The sequence below is a fragment of the Paramisgurnus dabryanus genome, chromosome 5 (assembly GCF_030506205.2).
Source record: "Paramisgurnus dabryanus chromosome 5, PD_genome_1.1, whole genome shotgun sequence".
Taxonomy (NCBI): Eukaryota; Metazoa; Chordata; class Actinopteri; order Cypriniformes; family Cobitidae; genus Paramisgurnus; species Paramisgurnus dabryanus.
Window position 1 is genome coordinate 45,834,854 of NC_133341.1, and position 24,210 is coordinate 45,859,063.

General features: G+C 38.5%; 1 protein-coding gene across 4 annotated transcripts in view; it reads left to right on the top strand.

The window, feature by feature from the left end:
- Positions 1-22,414, top strand: part of dlg4a (discs, large homolog 4a (Drosophila)) — a 108,652-nt gene extending 86,238 nt beyond the window's left edge. For all 4 annotated transcript variants that reach the window (XM_065284421.1, XM_065284420.1, XM_065284419.1 and 1 more), the window contains 19 exons: positions 3,226-3,279; positions 3,466-3,516; positions 3,626-3,750; positions 6,786-6,955; positions 7,178-7,314; positions 7,575-7,719; positions 9,831-9,969; positions 10,330-10,486; positions 11,214-11,316; positions 12,741-12,855; positions 13,070-13,246; positions 13,347-13,389; positions 13,973-14,003; positions 14,096-14,143; positions 16,419-16,520; positions 16,633-16,805; positions 16,889-17,001; positions 17,258-17,349; positions 17,557-22,414. In XM_065284421.1, coding sequence (XP_065140493.1) covers positions 3,226-3,279; positions 3,466-3,516; positions 3,626-3,750; positions 6,786-6,955; positions 7,178-7,314; positions 7,575-7,719; positions 9,831-9,969; positions 10,330-10,486; positions 11,214-11,316; positions 12,741-12,855; positions 13,070-13,246; positions 13,347-13,389; positions 13,973-14,003; positions 14,096-14,143; positions 16,419-16,520; positions 16,633-16,805; positions 16,889-17,001; positions 17,258-17,349; positions 17,557-17,663 — 2,082 coding nt within the window. In that variant the 3' untranslated portion in view covers positions 17,664-22,414. The remainder of the gene's footprint in view (positions 1-3,225; positions 3,280-3,465; positions 3,517-3,625; positions 3,751-6,785; positions 6,956-7,177; positions 7,315-7,574; positions 7,720-9,830; positions 9,970-10,329; positions 10,487-11,213; positions 11,317-12,740; positions 12,856-13,069; positions 13,247-13,346; positions 13,390-13,972; positions 14,004-14,095; positions 14,144-16,418; positions 16,521-16,632; positions 16,806-16,888; positions 17,002-17,257; positions 17,350-17,556) is intronic.
- The last annotated feature ends 1,796 nt before the right edge of the window (positions 22,415-24,210 follow it).

Sequence of the window (24,210 nt, forward strand, 5' to 3'; positions counted from 1 at the left end):
GCTCCAGCATTTACCCTGCATGTGTTAAAAACAAGTGCTAATTTTTTAAAGTACTGTACTTTTGTTAACGCTCACACATTAATTATTCAATAATAAAATGCTTTGTCTGAACTGTAAAGCTGTCCGAATAATTTAAGGTGGGTAAACTTAATAAACAGCCGGTTTTGTGTCACAATAAACCTGCAAAGCTCCAACTATTTACTGACCCAGTCAATCACATGACAGTATGTACTGAATTTGATGTAGTACTCATATCTCATTTTCAGCTGTCGTTTTAAGTATATACTGTTCAGAATGCAGGGAACAGTATGAATACTACGTTTTCAGAATATCACATTGTATGTTAGTATGCAGCATGCATGTATTAGTACTTGAGTTGATAATGAGTCACGTTTTTATGATATTGCTGCTTATATAGAAAATACCAAATCATTCACTTTTATGGTTTCATAATGGTTTGCATGTTGTCTTAGAAGGTAGCGAGCCGTAAGCAATGAGTCGGCTCATGAGGTTTTCAAACAGAGATAATGCGTTTGCCGCAGTGAATTACTGCCTGCGACAAGCATGAAATCATCGAAGTGATTTGTCATGTTAATACATTTGCATTTTGTTTGGACTAAATAGTTCATGGTTGCTTTTTTATAATGAACAATTTCCTAACGGTGTCCATGTCCTTCATCAGAAGCAGTGAGGAGGACATTGATATGCATGAATATTAATTGACAGAAACGCCTCACCCGTAATCACACTCACTTTCTGTTCTGCTCTTGTTAATCTACTCTATATTTATTAAAAGCTTTGACCCAGTTTGAACAGCTTTCACTGCATGTTAAGACACAAATGCACTGAACATTTTTAGCAATATTGCTATTCTGTTATGAAAGAAATGAAGAGCTCAGATGTAGGGCTGCAACTAACAATAATTTTTTTAATCGATTATATATGTATGAAGCAGACGCGTTTCCACGCTGTCCAACTGTGGTGTAAGCATGTGACGTCACATACCGACGAATGGATAAAGATATTCATTGACAACGAATTTCATTATCGATGATTATCGATCAATTCGTTGTTGCAGCCCTACTTAGATGCAAAAGCTGCTAAACTCCATCAAAAATGAGATAATGATATTGTAGGTATTACATTGGACTGTGGGGGCCATTTCAGTACAGTGAACTAATTGTCATGTTCAAGAAACCAATTTGAAATGATTCAAGCTTTGTGACATGGTGCATTATCCTGCTGGAAGTAGCCATCAGAGGATGGGTACATGGTGCTCATAAAGGGATGGACATGGTCAGAAACAATGCTCAGGTAGGCTGTGGCATTTAAAAGATGCCCAATTGGCACTAAGGGGCCTAAAGTGTGCCAAGAAAACATCCCCACACCATTACACCACCACCAGCAGCCTGCAAAGTGGTAACAAGGCATGATAGATCCATGTTCTCATTCTGTTTACGCCAAATTCTGACTCTACCATCTGAAATCGAGACTCATCAGACCAGGCAACAATTTTCCAGTCTTCAACTGTCCAGTTTTGGGGAGCCTGTGCAAATTGTAGCCTCTTTTTCCTATTTTTAGTGGAGATGAGTTGTACCCAGTGGAGTCTTCTGCTGTTGTAGGCCATCCGCCTGAAGGTTGTGCGTGTTGTGGCTTCACAAATGCTTTGCTGCATACCTCAGTTGTAACGAGTGGTTATTTCATCTTGAATCAGTCGGCCCATTCTCCTCTGACCTCTAGCATCAACAAGGCACTTTCGCCCACAGGACTGCCGCATACTGGATGTTTTTCTCTTTTCACACCATTCTTTGTAAACCCTATGGTTGTGCTTGAAAATCCCAGTAACTGAGCAGATTGTGAAATACTCAGATCGGCCCGTCGGGCACCAACAACCATGCCACGCTCAAAATTGCCTAAATCACATTTCTTTCCCATTCTGACATTCAGTTTGGAGTTCAGGAGATTGTCTTGACCAGGACCACACCCCTAAATGCATTGAAGCAACTGCTATGTGATTTGGTTGATTAGAAAAAAAAACAACATACCAATGTATTTTCTGTAATATGTTTTGTGGGTGTATGTCTCTGTCTCTCTCTCTCTCTCCTATCAATTCACACAGTTTTCCCAGTAGCCTGTTATATGAGTGACATGTGTATGTATTGGTTAAGACAGGCATAAAAATAGTTTCTCAGTTTATACTCTGTAGTTGTTCATGGCGAGCGAGAGACACACACTCCTCCCTGTGGCTAAGAGTAACGTGTCTCTCTCTCCGGTGGCGTTCAAACCTGCAGGCGATGAGCACTTGAATGGTTTTCTGATGTTGTGTGTAGTTGAGTGTGTGTTAATGTGATCATGTGGGTGGCTGCAGTGCTGTGCAGACTCGAAATGTGTAACTGCTCATTTTATATATGTGTGTTTGTCTCTAATCGCATTTATTGCAACGTTATAGAGATGCTAACAGATGCTACAGCTGTAAAGTGCTTGTAGTGTGTGTGTGTGTATTTTTTTTCTAATGGAGCATAGTATACTTGCACTACAGTAGCTTGTACAGTATTCTGCATGCTTACTTACTTACTTTGCGAACAAATACTACCATTGTGCTCTTTAAAACCCTTTTAATACCAACCTGTTTGTTATATTTTAAATAATACACCTGCCGTCTGCATACTAATATGCAGTCTTAACTGCATATTGACTTTTAACTATTTAAAATACATAGCATGCATAACATTATGCGTTATAGTATGTAGTATGCTTTGTTGCATTGTTGTCACCTGAATTTGATACATCGCATGCTTATTTTAGTGAGTTTTAGCGTTTAATGTAATTTTGTGTAACGAAGAAGATGAAAATGAAAATCTAAGGCTTTGTCCGAAATAGCCCCTATACCTTCATTTATAAAGGACACTTGAGCTCTCCAGAATCACTGCAGTGCGGACAACATCTTGCGCCCAGACCCAACAACTAATTCGGCACGAGCCTTGTTGGAAACTAAATGTTCCCTCAAATAGTGCATTATTCAAGGGGTATATATTTCGTACATAGACCAAGTTTACATTAAAAGCATTGCATTGTGGGATGCAGTATTCTCTATCAGTATGCTCTGTCTGGTTACATACTTTTCTGTAGTGTGCACTTACCGCAGAAGTAGTGTAAGCATTAAAGTGGTGTATTATTCCAGATGCATCACACTAATCTGAACTGTTCAACTTTTCTCTGTTTCAGGGCAACTCTCCACCAGTCGTGGTAAACACAGACACACTGGACGGCTCACCTTATGTAAGTATTATACACAGAATGCAGATTTTCTTACCTGATTTTCGTTTCAGAAAAATGGGAAGAACATTTGGCTTACCAGTATAGGGGGGCAGCCCCCCCTGCACCCCCAAACTATGCCTAGACTTAAAAATAGAGTACAATGTGCGCTAATTTGATCTATGGGTTTTAACTGTGTGTATGTTGTAGGTGAATGGAGGAGAAGGGGAGATTGAATATGAAGAAATCACGTTGGAAAGGGTAAACACATAAACAGTTAAATTTTTTATTTATAATTTTTATACCTACACATGTAACATAAAACTTAAAGCCTTTATATAGAATAATCCAGATGTTTGTGTGTGTTTAGGGGAATTCGGGTTTGGGCTTCAGTATCGCTGGAGGAACTGATAATCCCCATGTCGGAGACGACCCCAGCATCTTCATCACGAAAATCATTCCAGGAGGAGCCGCCGCACAGGACGGGAGACTCAGGTAATAGTAGGGATGTGCATGTATGTCATTTTTACATCTCTATTAATCCATTGGTCTGAAAATAAAACGAGTACTCGATTAATTGGGGGTGGGGCAATCAAAGGGGCGGGGAGTACACGTCATGGTGAAAATGAAAATATTTTGATTAAAAACACTCAAATAAAACTTAATTTTGAAAAAACTTTGACAGAAAAAATAACACGTAATGGAATATTAATGAATTAAATGATTTTAACAGAAACCACTAACAGGAAAAGCTGTGTGATGAAGTGAACCTAAAGGGTTAATGAACACAAACTGAAGCGCTTTCTATATATCGCACTCTTCATAATATTAAGCCTATATACAACATAACTATTTTATACAAAGTGCATCCATCTGCACAAAATGCAAGACTTAAACTAAATTATGTACTGGAGAGAAAGTTTAACTCCCATTGTGGATGTGCACCATAACTGCACAAATGCGTCCAGTCAAAGCACAAGCTTCATAATATTAAGCAACTTTAAGTCTTTTGCTATCATTTTAGCGATTAGCTGTGTCATGTCGTCCTCAAGAAATGCTCGTATGACTCTCTGGTATCTCTTGACATTTAATGTTGAAATATGATATGATATGAGGGAACTTTTGAAGGTGCTGTACAATTTGCACCTGACTCACTGTATTATCATCCTACCGAAGTAAATCCAAAAATCACGTCACTCTTTTAAACCACAGTGTCTCAGTGAAGTGAGGTGTGTTTGACTTCACAGCATTGCGTGGATCGGCAGATTGCCGTGGCGCAGGTGTGCAGACTTTGGACTTTGATTTTGAATCATGCATGGTAACTTTACCGAAGACATATGCCGGTCTGCGTAGCTCAACACAACACATAAACCCACATGATCATTGTTTTCGTGATCGATCATCGATGCCACGTTCGAGGCATCTGTCCCAAATTGCACACTCTCATGGACTTCTTCAGAGTCCACACTTTGATGACATCATGTAGTGCAGACCTTAGGGACCCTTGACGAGAGTTCTCGAGGGTGCACCGTATTTTGGGACAGACTCGAACGTCATGCCAGAAATACGAAGAGAAGTTGCCCATAGCTGTGTCCCAATTCAAAGGCTGCGACCTTGTAAGGACGTATTTTAAGACCGATTGCGTCACAGCAGCGCGACTTGAGGCTGATAAGGCCGTCCCAATTCAAAGGATGCTTAGAATGAAGCCTCAAAATGCGTCCTCATTTCTCCGCGCTGTTAAGGATAGAACGGATGGATCCTTAACAGCCGAGGATATCCCAAGAGTCATTGCGTGTCTGCAACGGCTGAATATAATGGCTGGATATTCTAAAATAAACAATTAAAACCTTTATTAAATAAAAGTGTATTTTTCAGAAAACATTTTTTCTTGTCACTGTTTTAGTATTATAAGTTATGTTTTGTGTTAATATTATTCTTTTTTATGTTGCGTATATTTATAAGGTTGATTAATTTGATATACTGTTGAATAGTTTCATCTACATCAACGTGTCATATTTTCTAAAATAAATTAATATTTTTCTGATTTCATATTTATGTTAATAAGTCAGAAATATCTCCGCTGTGTCCTGCTGACAGGCGCGGTGGGCGCGTGCAGCAGGTGACGCCAATTATGGGTCCTCGAAGGTTAGACCGTCTCATTTCAGTTCTCTTCGCGAACTTCTGAGGCTTCCACCTTGAAAGACCGAGTGCTCACCTTTTTAGGTCGCATGCTTATAAGGTTGCAGCCCTTGAATTGGGACACAGCTCATCAGTGTGAACTCCTCCCATCCGTCGTCTGATTGCTCTTTCGCAAGGGACTTCTGTGTTGGTAAAGTGCGCAAAGCCTGCTGCAGTGCGGGCTTCGCCGAAGAACGCATCAAGGGTGCCAAAGGGGCGCTGATGAGCACACTTCAGAGTGTAAAAATATCAGATGGGTCACGCTACTGACTCCTAGACTAAGTGAGCACGCACAATTTAAGGCCACGAGATCGAAAGTCTACATGAAGTGCGCCATTTTGGACAGGGCTAATGTGAACGAAACTGCATCAATGAAAAAAATTATTCATTGAATTTAATCAATTTTTTTAAGTGGTGGAGAGATAGGTTTGGGGTGTGGAATTGTAAATATTACACTGAAAAAAAAGATGTAAGGTAAGTGATTGCAATCTTTATTTAAGCTACATTTAAACAAAGAAGATTAGTAAAGTAAAATAAAATATTAAACTTTTGTTTAAATGTAGCTTAAATAAATTGATTGCAACCACTTACCTTAAATAATTTTTTTCAGTGTAATTTTTACAATTCCCCACCCCAAACCTATCTCTCACATATCATTATATTTAAATCAAAGCATGATTTGGCCTATTTAAGGACATTTCAAGTAGTGAAGAACAAATTTAGATTTTCAGCCTTATGTTCAAATTCGTGAGGACAATTAAATTCAGCTATCACAAGAAAAGCCAACACTGTACACACACACACACACACAGACAGTTAAATATCTCTAAGGATGTATTAAGGCTGTATTTATAATGAAGTCAGATGAGGATTCTACTAACCAATGCATTTTTACCCCAGAGCATGCCAGCACACAACTACACATTTATATGGGCACATATGCACAAATTCACTCATGCACACATTGAAGAAGAAATTAAGCAGACAGAAATAGCACAGAAGAGAGAAACAGAAAGAAATAGAGACACTGCTTGTGAGCAGTGTGTCTGATCGTAAAGGTTTGAGCATGGATTGTTTTGTGGTCCTGTTATAGAACCAGCATCACAATGAAACTTATTTATGGATGAGATGATTAAAAACAAATCCACAGCGCTACTGATGAATAACATGAAAAATTGCCACTGAATTTGTTAGATTTCGTTTTAGTTGCATGCAGGGTTGCATCATCAGCTGACCTGGCTCATGTTATGTATTAGGTCGAGATGTGGGTATAATCCATTAACATGACGGATAAAGTTGAACTGACAGAAAAATAAAGCTTGCGTAATAAATTCCCCCCTTGTTTGTTTCAGAGTAAATGACAGCATTCTGTTCGTGAACGATGTTGATGTTCGGGAGGTGACACACAGTCAGGCGGTGGAGGCTCTTAAAGAGGCCGGGGCCATCGTCCGACTCTACGTACTGCGCCGAAAACCCATCGCTGAGAAAGTCACTGAACTTAAACTCATCAAAGGGCCAAAAGGTGTGCAATTTCATATATTTTTTAAAGTTAATATCTAACAAGTACAAAATTAATGAATATAAATAAAAGTAGCCTCGTGAGAATTTTAAAATACATGTCAAGTTTACGTTTTCAGTGCATCCATCCCTAAACTAAAATATTGTTATTGATTGAAAGCTGAATAGTTTGTGTTAGCGTTTAAGCTTATGGAGACGTATACAAAGAAATGTTTCTGTCTTTCAGGTTTAGGTTTCAGTATAGCGGGTGGTGTCGGGAACCAGCACATCCCCGGAGACAACAGCATTTATGTCACAAAGATCATCGAGGGAGGAGCGGCTCATAAAGACGGACGGCTACAGATCGGTGATAAAATACTTGCGGTAAGACAACGCATATAATATACATTCATCATGAGGAATAATACGTATGAATTAAGTTAAGAATCTGCATAAAAACTGATGTGTACCTGCTGACATCTGCTGGTTAGAGACGGAACTGCAGGATTTTTATGAACGTGATGTATTCTGGGTAAAAAAAAAGAATCTATATGAAATAAAGTTTCACAACATTGCTGTACAGTATTTTACTCTGATGATTTCTTTAATTAAGTCTCAGTCTATGTATGTATTATGAATGACAGGTGAACAATGTTTGTTTGGAGGATGTAATGCATGAAGATGCTGTGGGTGCACTGAAGAACACAGCAGAGGTGGTCTACCTCAGAGTCGCCAAACCTAGCAACATGTATCTAACCAACAACTATAACCCACCAGACCTCACAAGCAGTAAGTACACATCACTTTAGTCAAAACTGATCTCAGACGTCTGACCGGACATCTCATGGATTGTTACTCTTATTGTGAATGAGAATTGAGCAACTAAACGTCAATGCATTTGGATGCTGATTATTAATCCATGGCTGCGTCCGAAATTGCATTCTCTATTGAGCAAGTACTAATTATTTTAATACGTACTTAACAAGTTAAAAAAAGTATAAAAGTGAAGGGATCGTCAAGTATGGTAGCCCAAACTTTAAATGTGATCTCTGGATTTGGCCCATCAATCCAACAGGGAGATACGGTGCCTTGCTTAAAGGGACATTCTTTTTTTTTTTTAAATAGGCTCATTTTCCAGCTCACCTAGAGTTCAACATTGTAGTGATATTACGCACTGCCCGAAAACAGTCCCCTTGGTTACTTTCAATAGTTTTAGACTATTTTCGGGCACTGCGTAATATCTTGCGCCTGCTGCCGCCATGTTACATCAGCAAAGTCCTTGATTATTACGCCAGTTTGAGAGTATAGTTCCTATCCATATCTGTCTAGAAAGTTGCAACTTTTAACTTTTTTTCAGTTTTAGTACACTATGTCACTACAGAAGAGTCAAGTTTTAAATAGGAAAAATATAAAAACTCTTTGGTTATTTTTTGCACGATGCTAATGGTCTAATCAGATTCAATGGATTGTGCTAAGCTATGCTAAAAGTGGTAGCGCCAGACCCGAAGATCAGCTGACTGGATTTCAAAACGGTAAAAATCAAATGTTTCACTGTAGGGGAGCTGGAAAATGAGCATATTTTCAAAGAAAAGTGGAGTGTCCCTTTAAGGGCAACTCAGTTGCCATGAGACTCAAACCTGGCAACCTTCAGGTTACAAGCGCGACTCCTCAAAGGAATATTCCATTTTCTTAAAAGAAAAATCCAAATAATTTACTCACCACCATGTCATCCAAAATGTTGATGTCTTTCTTTGTTCAGTCCAGAAGAAATTATGTTTTTTGAGGAAAACATTGCAGGATTTTTCTCATTTTAATGGACTTTAATAGAGCCCAACATTTAATACTTAACTCAACACGTAACAGTTTTTTTCAAAGGACTCTAAACGATCCCAAACGAGGCATAAGGGTCTTATCTAGCGAAACGATTGTCATTTTTGACAAGAAAAATAAAAAATATGTACTTTTAAACCACAACTTTTCGTGCAGGTCCGGTCCAGCGCGACCTAACGTAAATGCGTAGTGACGTAGGGAGGTCACGTGTTACATATATAAAATGCAAATTTGCGGACCATTTTAAACAATAAACTGCCACAAAGACATTAATTAGTATCAGTTGACATACAACAACGTAGGAACGGTCCCATTTTAAGACGCTTGTAAACACTGGGGCGGAGTTTCGCGTTCGTCCTCTGTGACCTCTTGATGTCATGACGTATTGCGTGGGGTCAGCTGGCGCATCACGACCGGATCTACATGACGAGAAGTTGTGGTTTAAAAGTGTATATTTGTTTTATTGTCAAAAATGACAATCGTTTTGCTAGATAAGACCCTTATGCCTCGTTTGGGATCGTTTATAGTCCTTTGAAACTTCGTTGAAAAAAAACGTTAAGTGTTGAGTTAAGTATTAAATGTTGAGCTCTATTAAAGTCCATTAAAATTAGAAAAATCCTGCAAAAAACATAATTTCTTCTCGACTGAACAAAGAAAGACATCAACATTTTGGATGACATGGTGGTGAGTAAATTATCTGGATTTTTCTTTTAAGAAAATGGACTAATCCTTTAACCATTAGGCAACGACTGCTCATATGTTATGTGTGGTATAAATGAAATCCAGGCATAATACATTCACAGTGTTTTCATTGTCATGTGACCTACTAACATCAGTTAGGTCACATTATCTCCATTCACAAATCCTCTACCGTGGCCTCATGGGATAGTAAAGACAGAAGAAGTAGGTCATCATCCGGGTACTTTTCGCCCACAATATACTATTGTAGGAAAGTTTGCTATTTATGATGCAATCAATATTGATTTTTGATTCACAGATGTAAATTGGGGATCTTTGATAAACCAAGATGCCATGTTGATTCTTTCTGTGTGTGTTCACTTCGCTTTCAGCGTATTCTCCACACTTGGACACAGACCTTGGACATCCAAACTATCTGGGTTCAGATTACCCACAAGCCCTCACTCCCACCTCACCAAGCCGCTTTTCTCCTGTGCTGCATGGCCTTATGGGAGACGATGATTTACCCAGGTAACAGGAAGAAAGAGATGCAGTCTATGCACATTGCGCCGATTTACTCCGAGTTTCATCATCTTTCATAAATCCAGCAATCCAGCATGGAGAAAATAGTTTTGCTACACTTTATTTAGTCACCTCTTTAATTTGAAAATTGTGCAATATGGCAGATGCTGACTGAGAAAGTATAAAAAGAAGATGGATCGCTTATAGAAAAAAAGAGAGTTCGTTCAAATTAAATTGAAACACCCGATACATTTTCTTTAACAGACAATAAGACTTTATTTGATTTTACAGTAAATTTGTAAATACAGTGTTTGTTGTAAATGATTTGTCTTCGTTATAGGATCCTTTCTATTATTTATGTTTTCTCAGGGACCCGAGGCGTGTTGTGATCCACAGAGGATCTACAGGTTTAGGGTTTAATATAGTTGGAGGGGAGGACGGTGAGGGAATCTTCATTTCTTTTATTCTGGCTGGAGGTCCTGCAGACCTGAGCGGTGAACTTCGCAAGGGAGATCAAATCCTGAGTGTGAGAAACACACACACACAATCAAAGAAATTAGTATTAGTTGTTGGGTTGCACAATCAACTAGGAGTGGAAATCGTTTGGACCCTAATGATTCGATTCATTATCGATTCGTAGGGTCTTGATTTGATTCAGAATTGATTCTCAACTGGCTAATTAGCATATCTGTGACATCATTACATTGCATTTGCGCCCAAAGTCAGAGTAGTGTTGCCACTTTTCCCAATGTAATGATAAAGTCACGTGCCAATGTAATGATAACGTCATGTTTAAATTTTTTACATTTTGAATTGATTCAGATTTTTTGGCATCATGATGCATCTAACAATCAAATTTCTCCCCACCCCTACATTTAATGTGATGGTAATACTTGTTTATTAAAATCAGCATTGTGTTACTGATATATACACATTATTTACAGGATTATAGATGTGGTATGGTGCGATAATATTTAGCCAATCAAATACATTAAGAAAAAGGAAAATACTGTACTGCATTGTAACACGGTTGTTTTGTGCAGTTTCATGTAAATATCTATGATGTAAGAATTTTCTTTCTGAATTTTTAAACATAACATTTGATCACATCAAAACTCTTATTTAACTTATATCATTTGCACTCCTGCAGTTATGATAATGTAGTGATGTTGTATATTGATCGTAATGTGATTGTATCAGCCGTAATATTATAATTTTGTATTAACACTGTGTGAATTGGTTGGTTTTGTCAGGTGAATGGAGTGGATCTACGAGCAGCTACACATGAACAAGCAGCAGCGGCGTTAAAGAACGCTGGACAAACTGTGACCATCATCGCCCAATACAGACCAGAAGGTTAGAACACATACAAATCCAAAAACGCATACAAACACACACACACAAGCAAACAAACACTTGTGACTGCCACAGATGGTAAGCAAGCATTGGAGATGCATTCCCAGATGCAGTTCAGCCAAAAATGAACAGTCACAGTTTCGGGACGTTTCGGTGTGTGTATGTTTATGGGGACAAAAAGGCTACTGTCAAATTTATAGAAAATACAATTATTTATTGGGTTACAAACACCTAGCTGCTATAAAGTTTCTTTGGTAACTTATCGCGTGTGGCACTTCCATCAGCATACATTCTCATTCAACACATAGGTTATTTGAACAAATCAATGAACATATATAAACTAATTACTTATTCAAGATTGTTTTCGATATATGCAAAATATAATTATATCGCTTTTTATCCACTAGAGGGAGACATGGGCAGGAAATTTAGGAAATAATTTGCTTTGTCATTTAAAACATAACAAAAGTGTGCACAAACACATTAAGAGCTATTATAAACATTCACTAATAAGGAATTCATGTCGTATTCTGAACGTTAAGCACATATTATACCTGACCCGTGTCCGAGGCACACGTGAAACTTTAAGACCCGAACCCGATCGGGTCTCGGGTCGGACCTCTGGTTTTTGGATCTAAGTGGACCTGTGAAGACCTCTACCTCTAACTGCACAAATCTTGGTCTCTCTGGATTTCACAATAAACATTAACTAACCAGTCAAAACGACACACTCATGTCACTCGAAATACGACTACCATTAGCTTTAGTGGCTCACCGGAAGTTTTACACAAAAGATGGCGGCACCCACATTTACATCAAAATAAGGTGAATAATGTAGTGGTGTAGTGACGAACGCAGAAGCGCAGAGAGCTAAACAAAACGGCAGTCAGGAAATCAGCAAAAACGTCTCGTACGCTACGTCCTACGCTGAAAACGCCCTCGTGAACATGCATCGGTCTTGCTGGAAGCTAGTCATTTTAGTTTAGTGTAAATAAGTTTTAAATATTGATATTTTATCTTAAATCATATAGATTGCCCTTAGAAGGCTTTTATTAACCCATTAAAGCCGTGTGGATTACTTTTGTGAAGGATTGATAGACTTTATTGGGCTTCCAATCTAAAGCACCATTTACTACCATTATAAAGATTAGAACAGCCAGGACATTTTCTAATATAACTTCAATTGTCTTTGTCTGAAAAAGACAATCATATACATTGAGGATGGCTTTGGGGCGAGTAAATCATGGGGTAATTTTCATTTTGGGCTGAACTTTCCCTTTAAAGTCTCCCTATGACATTAGCTTTATTTAGCTATTGTCAGGCATGGCATGAAGTTAATTTTGAATGCTGATAAATTGATCATTTAGCTGTTATGAGGCTTGTGGTGTTGTGTGTAATGTTTGTGTTGTTGTGTGTGTGTGTAGAGTACAGTCGATTCGAAGCAAAGATTCACGACCTCAGAGAGCAGTTAATGAACAGCAGTATGGGATCTGGAACCACAACATTACGCAGCAACCCGAAACGAGGATTTTACATAAGGTGAACATACAAAACACACACAGCATCAAATATAACATAGTTACTGATAAAATAAAGTTGTGACACATTTTTGTAGCATTTTTTTTTAAATGCAACATACAGTAAACAGCCCTATTTCAATCCGATTTCATGCTTTCCAACCGGTCTTCCTTTGATGTTCCTCTTTTTCTCCAACTGTCCTGCTTTATCTTCTCGTTTCTTCACGACTCCGCAGGGCTCTGTTTGACTACGATAAGACAGCAGACTGCGGTTTTTTGAGTCAGGCAGTGGGTTTTAAATTCGGAGATGTGCTTCACGTTCTGGATTGTGGAGATGAGGAATGGTGGCAGGCCTGTAGAGTCAGTCCACAGGGTGAGGAGGAGGAGGTGGGCTTCATCCCCAGTAAGAGGAGGTGTGTATGATTCAGAATTCTCCTTAGCTCCATTAAAAGATCCATACTGACATTGTTTTTTTCTCTTTCTCTTTTCCATCCTCTCATTTCCGTCTTCCAGAGTCGAGAGGAAAGAATGGTCACGGTTGAAGTCTAAAGACAGGGTGAGTGTCTTGCTAAAACACAAAGAGCAGACTGTGTCGTGTTTCTGGCAAAACACCCATTTGTCTTTAAATTACTCGAAAAACATTTGGCCTGTCTTCTGTGAGAGGATTGGTTAATTCTGTATATCGAGTCTGATAGGTTTTGTAGCCTGTAGGTGCTGTGTTGCTGTATTTTTACAGTATGTTTATTCTGCAGTTCTTATGTTGCCTTTAAGTCCTTGTGGGAAGTTCATACTCGCCAGATTTAAAGTCATAATTACAACATTATGTGCACGTGAGTGATTGTGGTTAAAATAACATGGACGGGCTGGAGAACTTGTTATTTCTTTCTCTGTTTCACCTCCCCGCAAAGTAATGCAACAGTAGTTTAATGTCTGTACTTGAAAACTAGACTTTCATGTGTGGGCCGTTAATCCTCTGCTTTACAAAACCCAAGTCATTTGAGGTTGTGATTTATATAGTCCTACATAATGTAAAGAACATTCTGTGAAAATATAACTTGAGTAAGATCATGTCAAAGTAAGAAATGATGAAAGATAAGGAAATTAATTTCACTGCATTTTTCTGTCTGTGTTTTTGGCAGGACCGAACTCGAGACAGTACAGGCTCGCAGGGTGAGTTACACCCATAAGGCCTAAGAAATACAATACTGATGCAGAGATTTTACAAACAAAAACATTACATTCATGTGTTTGGTGTCTTTTAGGACGAGAAGAGCCGGTACGGAGTTATGAGACAGTTGCACAAGTGGAAGGTAGGATAACTTATCATCATCATCATGTGTCATTTACTGTAGATATTGGATCTGTTTACAAACGCTTTTCTATGGGGCGTACACACCAAACGTGAATTTAACGTTTTGTGCAAGTATATTACATACACAGTCAATGCGAAGATGCGAATAGAGGGGAACTCAAACAAGGCGATGTGAATAGCGCAATTTGGGCGCTGCGATTTGCCTCAAATGTGTCTTTGCGCAAGTTGAAAATATTCAACTGACGCAAAAAATTTGCATGACACAAAGTTAAATCCCATGATTAATCTAAAGTGAGGAAGGTGATGCTTCGTGTTTGGTGTTTATGCAGCATTACTGTTTACTCTTATGGGGCATACACACCAAACGTGAATTTAACGATTTGGGCGAGTAGATTAAATACACAGTTACTGCAAATATGCGAATAGAGGGGAACTCACACGAGGTGATGCGAATAGCGCGATTGGGCGCCAAGATTCGCCTCAAACGTGTCTTTGCGCAAGTTGAAAATATTAAACTGAAGTGAAAAATTTGCACGACACAAAAATAAATCCCATGATTAATCTAGAATGAGGAACGTGATGCTTTGCGTTTGGTGTGTATGCAGCATTACTGTTCACTCTTATGGGGCATACACACCAAACGTAAATTCAACATTTTGCGCAAGTGGATTACATACACAGTCAATGCGAAAATGCGAATAGACGGGAACTCACGCTAGGTGATGCGGATAGCGCAATTTGGGCACAGTGATTCACCTCAAACGTGTCTTTGCGCAAGTTGAAAATATTCAACTGACGCGAAAAATTAGCATGACACAAAGTTAAATCCCATGATTAATCTAGAGTGAGGAACATGATGCTTTGTGTTTGGTGTTTATGCAGCATTACTGTTCACTCTTATGGGGCATACTCACCAAACGTGAATTCAACGTTTGCGCAAGTGGATTCCATACACAGTCAATGCGAAGACGCAAATAGACAACAATTCATGCGAGGCGATGCGAATAGCACAATTTGGACACCGCAATTTGCCTCAAACGTGTTTTTACACAAGATGAAAATCAACTCAAGTCAAAAATTCGCATGACACAAAGTTAAATCCCACGATTAATTTTGATGTTTTGCATTTGGTGTGTATGCAGCATTACTGTTCAATCTTATGGGGCGTAACACCAAACGTGAATTCAACATTTTGTGCGAGTAGATTACATACAACGCAATGAAAGATGCGAATAGAAACAAACTAGGCGACGCAAACTGGGCAGTGCGATTACCGCAAAAACACGACATTTGCCTCAAACGCATCTTCGCACAAAATATGCTTTACGTTTGGTGTACGCAGCATTAGGAGTAGTTCAAACAACAATTATTATTTTAACCATAAACAGGAAAATGTTTATGTGGTTTGATCCTGAAATGCACGTTTCTAATAACGACACTATTTGTCTATGTGTCAACTACTAAAACGTGAATCTGTGTTACCGGTGACATCATTGAAATCATTGTTACTTCAGCCTATAGGCATGCGCGTGCATAGGCACCAATTTATTTTTCCGTAGTAAGTCCTCGGCACAATATCACTCAACAATTAGGTTGCTTAGCAACGGCAGATGCTACATTAGTGCCCAAGCGACGCAAAAGCAATTGTGTTTTCCGCACGATTTAAGACGCGAAATGTATAGCACCCCTTAATCAGCTTATTCATCAAAGCATTGCAGAGATCCACTAATCACAGAGGCTCCTGAATTTCCATTGTTTTTGATGAAAACTAATTAAGCATATCTGGTTTTCTCTATGGGTGCTCGGCCGTTTCCGTTGATTCTCGAGCCCAGGGCACTCATGTGCGCGAGTATAACCAAAATAACAATGGGGACCTATAGGACTGTGTTTGTGCTGACTTTATTAACACTTCTCCAATAACAGTTTATACGATTTTGCAGTTGTTATAGTTCAGCGTAACTTCTATATCTAAAATCTACTTCATTATCCGTCCAAACTAAAACTACTCAATGCTTTCGATGCGTTGATTGTTTGTAGTTATTGTTCTGTATGTGCGCATGTGTGTAGTGTTTCTTTACAAGGTAACGTCGCCATCTACTGGCCTGGCACCGTAATACAGCGGATTCATTCTTCTTTGCGGGTCTGATCTGTATGCATCTGTTTGGTGTCTACAATGTCTGAACCTTCTGCCTAGCTCACTAGCATTGAGAAGCAGAACCTTGACAGCTGTCATACAGTACACATGTAACCTTTGTCTCATTTTCACTGTGTAGTGCACTACGCCAGGCCCATCATTATTCTGGGTCCCGTGAAGGACCGAGTGAACGACGATCTGCTGTCTGAGTTCCCAGACAAGTTTGGATCTTGTGTCCCTCGTAAGTATTTCTCAGTTCTGTTCTAGTTGACATCCTCACTTACCTGAATAACCCCAGCACTTAAATGTAACCGATTTCATAGTGACAAGATGATGTCACCACTCTTTTTCAGATACGACGCGACCCAAACGCGAGTACGAGGTGGATGGGCGCGACTATCACTTTGTGTCGTCTCGAGAACAGATGGAGAAAGACATTCAGAACCATCGCTTCATTGAGGCAGGCCAATACAACAGCCATCTGTACGGTACCAGCGTTCAGAGCGTGCGAGAGGTGGCCGAACAGGTCCGAAAAAGTTCTGATCTTATAAGAGAAACTGTTGTGTTCGTCTTTGCAATCCTAATGCTTGCGTGTTTGTTTGTGAGCAGCAAGGAAAGCACTGCATTCTGGACGTGTCGGCAAACGCCGTTCGTAGGCTACAGGCGGCACAGCTTCACCCGATCGCCATTTTTGTACGACCCAGATCACTGGAGAATGTCCTGTAAGTAGCAAACTCCAAAATACTGACCCTTTACACGCTCTTGGTCTTATTGTGATTGATATGTCGAAACTAATTTAATAACTTTCCATCAAATCATCTATACCTCCAAGCGCTTTTTTCCTTTAAAGACCACTCATCACAGAAGTTTCAGTATAAAATACATCACATTATAAAAGTCAAATGGGTCGCGAATGTCATTTCATGTGGACTGATATGATATCAAGCTGACTGCCGACGGCTTTGATCTGTTCTTCAGAGAGATCAACACGCGTCTGACTGAAGAGCAAGCCAGGAAAGGAATGGACCGCGCTATTAAACTGGAGCAAGATTTCCTCGAGTGCTTTTCTGGTAAGATGATTAAAAAGCTTCGATTGATGCATGCTAACATTTACATTAATGCATTAGGCAGATGCTTTTATCCAAAGTGGCGTGCGGCGCATATGCATTAAATCGATCTTTTTTTAATGAGGATGTGTGGACGTGCTAACGCAAAGCTCTACCATCGAGCCATACAGGAGCACATTAAAAGTTTTGTGTTTGTATGTTGTGTTACAGCGATCGTGGAGGGTGACAGTTTCGAGGAGGTTTACCACAAGGTTAAAACTGTGATCGAGGAGCAGTCTGGGCCTTACATCTGGATTCCCACCAGGGAGCGCCTGTGAGCGCCGGACCTCCTCACGCGGTCACCGTTTGGCCAACCTGTCCTGGACTGCGGAGCTGCGACTCAAAAAGCTCACGAGAAACAGACAGAGAGAGCGAGAGAGAGAGAGCGAATGAGCGAACGGAAGAAAAACGTCACAGAAGCAACCGGAAATGAAGCATGGAGCATCACACGCTTCCACTTCTGCCTTTCTAACTCCCTTCATCTTTCTTTCTCTCTCTCTCTCTCTGTCTTTCTCTCTGTATAACGTCCTCTTCCACAGGACTGGTGGGCTGTTTTTACTGTCACAAAGCGGAAAGCTCAGAGAAATTTTGTATATTGTCAGATTCCCAGTCTCTCCAAACAAGACAGAAAACGGAGAGAGAGAGAGAGACGGGCGAGCGCCTTTGCTTTTACTGGAATGAGACATTGAAGAGCTGAGAGAAGCTCATTTTACATTACTGTAGGGTGGTGAATTGAACTGAATTATAAAAAGTATATTTATCAGTATCAGTAATGCTCTGAAAAATCTTCAGTATCAAAGATATTATGACTTGTCAGAGACCGCGTTTCGATCGGTCGCCCACAGATATCGGCATCAAGGGCATTTGGTTCCTTTTTGACTTTTTAAGCGCTTGTTTGTGCTTCCTGAAATCCAGGATGTGCTGGGACGATCGCTTCAGTTATTTGAATGTTCCCCTTATATAGTTTACAGTTAGTTCATCGCAGTGTATGAAATGTAAAAGGAAATGTTTGGATGGAAAGAGAATCCATGCATTATTATTGAAAATCACATGATTGATTTTCAGTTTTCATTCGTTTTCTCCGGCTCACATGTAAACAACGCACACGGAAACAGACACACACACATATCCTGTAAAGCCTTTTATCATTTTTGCAATAGATCCCTGAGTGACTCCAGGCTGCTCTTTAACGTGCAATATCTTCAGCGTTTGTTCTTCCATAACCTATCTTGAAGTAAACCGTTTAAGTCATGCTTAAAACGCAAACTTTCAGACGTTTGTAGTTTCATAGCCATTTTGGATTTTGAACGCGTTTGTGCAGATCATGGCAGTTCACACAAAGTGCCCAGCTTCGGCCCAAATCAGATTTTTTTTTTTAGGTTGTTTTAATCGTGGTACAATAACGCGCTGGTATCTTGCCACTTTTATCTATTTGTACATATATTTTATATAAATTACATTTATTATTATACAGTAATTGATTGACTTTATAACCATGAAAACCTAAACTGTTTAAACTAAATGAACTTTTTCCTCGCCAGCATTTTTTTTCTTCAAAAAGTTGCCAACCAGCGCCAGGATTTTTTATGCTTTTCACAAAATTTGAATGCCTTCTAGAAACTGTTCTCAACATTCAATGCTCTTAAACAAAAAATATTAAAGAAAAAAAATCTTAAAACAGAAGATAATTCTGAGATAATTTACTGCTTTTTGGTCCGTAGGATGCTGCATTGTTTTATAAGGTGAGTAACAGCGCCACCTACTGCATAATAGCACAAATGTGGAGTTAACTCGTCAATTAAGAGAAAACACTTCCCTGCCAATGACGAGTTTTCTGGCAATCCGCTATTATTCACCAGGTGATGCTCTTCTTGCCCAACTTATAAAATCCGGAAGCAACCCCTTACTGTGGGTTCACACCAGTCGCATTTGAGGTGTTAAATTCACGTCTACCGTGTCCAGTTTGCCGCTTGGACATTTTGAGTTTACGCGCTTCATTCGTGCATAAAATTCTAGTCATAGAGACATTTACACGGAAATTCGCATCATGGGAGGGGCTTGTGATACTTCGCTCACTTTCTGTAATAACGTCATTACTAGAGCAAGCTCCTGATTGGTTAACGCGGAACGTTTTTCCGGCAACATTCAAATTTTTCAACTAATGCGTTTTCCGTTAGCATCGTTCGTGCTAACGAAGCTGAATCGCGTCTACCACGCCGTGCAAAACGCCTCATTTGCGCTGCGAGACCGCCATTGACTTAACATTAAAATCACTCGCGCTTAACACCTCTACCGCAGCAGGTCTGAACACAGCATTAGGGCAAACAGTAAGAACTACGTGTATGTTTTGATGATCGCTCTGAATCTGATCTCTATCAAAAGTCCTTCACAAAAATGCAACTATCTCAGCTTTTTGCTCAAAATTTGGTATTTTTGAAGAAACCTACCCATATTTGAGAGGTGATAAAAAGAAAATAAATGAAGGTAGGATACAAGGTAGGATTTTTGTTTGAAAGCAGAGGATATGTTCTTTCATTTGATATATTGTATGTTTATATATTTGAAGATTTGAAGGAAGCATATTATATTTTTCTGGAAGGTATTAAACATTTGTGCAAATTTTTTAAAAACTCTTTTTTTTCTCACCCAAAAATGAAACATTTTTCAGAATTTACTCACCCTCCTGTTGTTCGAAACCTGTATGAATTTCTTTTTTCTTAGAACACAAAAGAAGATTTTTTAAATAAATGATTATATTAACACTGCCATAACCATTGACTTCCATAGTAGGAAAACAAATATTATGGAAGTATTGTGATAAATGATAAAGAAGATATTTTGATAAATAATAGTAAGCACACAATTGAAGGTACACATTGAATTTAATCATATTTGGTTTTCCTACTATGGAAGTCAATGGTTACAATCAGCTGTGTGCTTACCATCATATAATAAAAAATGTATTTTGTGTTCATCAGAAAAAAGAAACTCATACAGGTTTGTAAGAACATGAGGATGAGAAAATGATGACAGAATTTTCATTTTTGGGTGAACTATACCTTTACTTGACAATATAACTCACCAATGGTGGGGAAAGAGTTAAAGCTAGTTAAATTAAGTCATTTTGAATAATAATGTAAATCATTTCATGAATTAATACTGTATTTTGCCTGCTGGTGGATGCCATAACCGTTTTGCGACCAGAAACCGAATTTTTCCTTTGTCAACTACTTATAAAAATGTTGCTACTGTTTACACCACATAATTCGGAAATATTTCATGTTATAGAAAATTCTTTCACAGTGCCTACGTTTTCTTTAAGGGCTCTTAAAAGTGTGACACAAATGCATGTTTTCCCTGTCTGCTGCTTTTAAGGACATTCTAGTACGATTCATTCATCCAGTCAGTGATGATATTTATGGGCTCAGGTGATTGGCTCTTTAGTATCCTGAGTGCCAAAAAGCAACGTTAGATGAAAAAATCTGATTTGGGTTAAATTCAGTTGCTGTGTGGACATAACATGAACGCTATTCATTCAGCCCATCTGAAACCTCTGTGCATACTCATACAAACAAATACTATCAGGAATATAGTGGATTTTACAATGGTTTTGATTCTGTATATGAAATTATAATTGACTATTAGTGACATCATCACAGCAGGTAATTGGCTTGTCAATTATATCAATGAGCTTATAACGATCAATGTGTTTAATGAAATTTATAAATGGTGGCTAAAGAATAATCAGCTTCGCTATTTGCCTGCCTCCAACTAATATCCCTGTTTAGACCAAAACGCATACACAGTTTTACCCATAATCCTGTGAAGTTTAGCTCATTTTCGCTCTGGATGACACGAGAATGACAGAATGATAAATTGGCTTTTTGCCCTTTTGTGCCGTGACAGTGATGCGGTAGAAATCGATACAGTGCTTTGAGGCCGTCCTACTCACTGTCTAATGTAAGGAGGAAAATGACAGCGGGCCCAGGACAGAGTCCTGAGGTCAACCTTTGACTGACGCATTTGATTTAGCAAGATTTCATGTAAATCAGTGCCATGAACTGTGATGTTTTTATCATGGTGATTTATGGACTGAGACTACACTAATCAACCTATAAAAACTGGCACAATATTTGTGTGCGTGTGTGTCAGGCAGAAAAGAAGAGGAATCTTGAGGAAAAACATTTGCACTTATTTAAGACAGATTTAATGAGAAATAATTAATGTGATGAAAACTGAGGACTAGAAAGAGTTTTTTTATTTCTTTTAGATTTTGCGTTTATAATTCAATATTATAAATAAGTGTATTTGGAGTGCAGTGACAGTTTTTTTCTTGCTGTTTTTATTTATTGATTTTATATAATTGTTTGTTTGTTTATTCAGTTGTTTACTGCTTTGTTTACATCAGGGTTTTGTGCAAAGACTGAGACGCTTTTGCTGTGGTTTCCAAAGTGGGGCTGCACACAATCAAAATCTGATTTACTGAAGATTAAAAATTACTGTGAAATTTAAAAGGAATAAAGAAACCTGCACGCATTTCACACACTGATATTCTAAACATAACCCCTAAATAAATTTTCCAAGTCAAGTATTATTTGCTACATGAAACAAATTAAAAGCATTTGCTTGCTTACTGTATTAACTGCAAAAATACACACAGACAGACAGACAGACAGACACAATGTATTACCAAGAAAAATATAAGACTTCACTTACTACTAGAATGAATTACTGAGTTGACATTTATTTATTTATTTATTTGAAAGAATCAAATGTATTTTATCAATTTGTATTTGCCATAACATTATTCTGAATATCCAGAACAGATTGAACATATTGCTTTTATTTAAAAAAAAAGAATAACTATGAAAATATTACAATGCCATCTTGATGCAAAAATATATTTAAATGATTTATCTTAAAAGAGAGATTTACCAATGACAGTATCGGACTATGAAAAGTGTTTAATTTCAGTGAGATGCTCGTTGTAAATTAGCTACAAAAATAATAAAATTACTTATGTTAAAGAGTGTTTTGTGGAAGCTTCTGTTGTGGAGTGATTGGGCGCCAGGGTGCCGCAATGATGACGTATTCTCTCAATTAACAACTTCTAGTTCCCAGAACGTTCTGGGAACATTCGTTTTTTGTTCCCAGAATGTTCCCAAGAACATGCTGGTTAGACAGAAACATTTTCTTAACGTAAATAGAACGTCCCGGAACCTTAAGGGAATGTTCTATTTACGTTAAGAAAACTTTCCTGGTTATCCAGAAGGGAAGGTTTCCAGAAAGTTCTCTGTAGGTTCCCGGAACCTAAAGGAAACGTTCTATTTATGTTAAGAAAACTTTCCTGGTTATCCAGAAGGGAAGGTTCCCAGAAAGTTCTCGGTCGATTCACGGAACCTAAAGGAAATGTTCTATGTAAAGAAAACTTTCCTGATCAACCAGCAGGGAACATTCCCAGAAAGTTCTCGTTAGGTTCCCAAAATGTTCCTGGAACCTAAAGAAACGTTCTATTTACGTTAGGAGAACTTTCTTGGATAACTAGTAGGGAAGGTTCCCAGAAAGTTCTCTGATGGTTCCTATAAGGTTATAAAATTAAACCTACAAAAACCTCCTGGAAACGTTCTGGAAAGGTTCCCGTTAGGTTATAAAACTTAAACAAAAATATGCAGGGAACATTCTGGGAAGGTTCTCTTATATTATAAAAATGACCCTATATGGAACGTTCCTGTCACATTTTTATTTGGTTCCCAAATGAGAACTATACGGGAATGGGGTGGGGGAAAATTCTGTGTTTGCTGCGTTGTTGACAAAACTAAGAAGCGAGTTAGCATTTTAGCAAAAAAATTTAGCATTTAAGCAGTTCTGGTTCCATCGCCCCAAAGTCATTGTTTTTTTATAATGGGGTTTTGGATGTAAAGATTTAAATAAAATCTTAAATTAACATAAGCCCAAGGCTTATGGTTTTATTTTAGGTTTTATTCTCAGTGGCGGCTGGTGACTGCTCTTCCGAGGGGCGCAAATTCAAAATATGTGTTCGGAGTGTCGTGTGTTGCTCATGTTTTCAAAATATGTGTTTGTTGCGTCATGTGAACCATGTGCATCACGTGTTTTCTCAAAATAAGTGCCTGCTGCATACGCGTCAAAACCGTTTACGATAAAGAGACGCTCAAGTTTACAAAATACACGCAAGACACTCCCTTAACAGTAAACTCTGATTACGCATGAGATTATGTGAGTATCTGGCAAACGCAAGTGTCTTTTTTTATCATTAACCCCTTAAGACGCGTCTGCAGCAGGCACTTATTTTGACAAAACACGTGATGCACATAGAATCACTCGACGCGCCGAACACATATTTTGAAATGATGAACCACACACATGATGGGCTACATATTGTGATGTTGTGATGAACTTCGCATAGCAAAAAGAAGTCACCGGCCACCACTGTTTATTCTAAGACATTAAAACCTACCAGTAATACCCCCATTCGTGACTTTTTAAAGCTTTAAATTGAAAAAGTTTACCATCATTTTTCAAAATATCTTTTGTGTTCATCAGAAAAAAGAAATTCATACAGGTTTAGAACAACATGAGGATGAGTAAATGATGACAGAATTTTCATTTTAAAGTGAACTATCCCTTTAAATGGGCGGTTGCTAACAAGTTGCTGCATATATAAAATATAAATAAAAGGGACTTGGGACTTGAAGAAGATCTTAAAAACAACGCAACATGGGCACAGAGTATATTTCCTTATCAGGAAAAATGTTTTTAAATGTGTTTAATAAAGTTTTAAAGAGCTATTGGAAGCTTGGGGGCGGT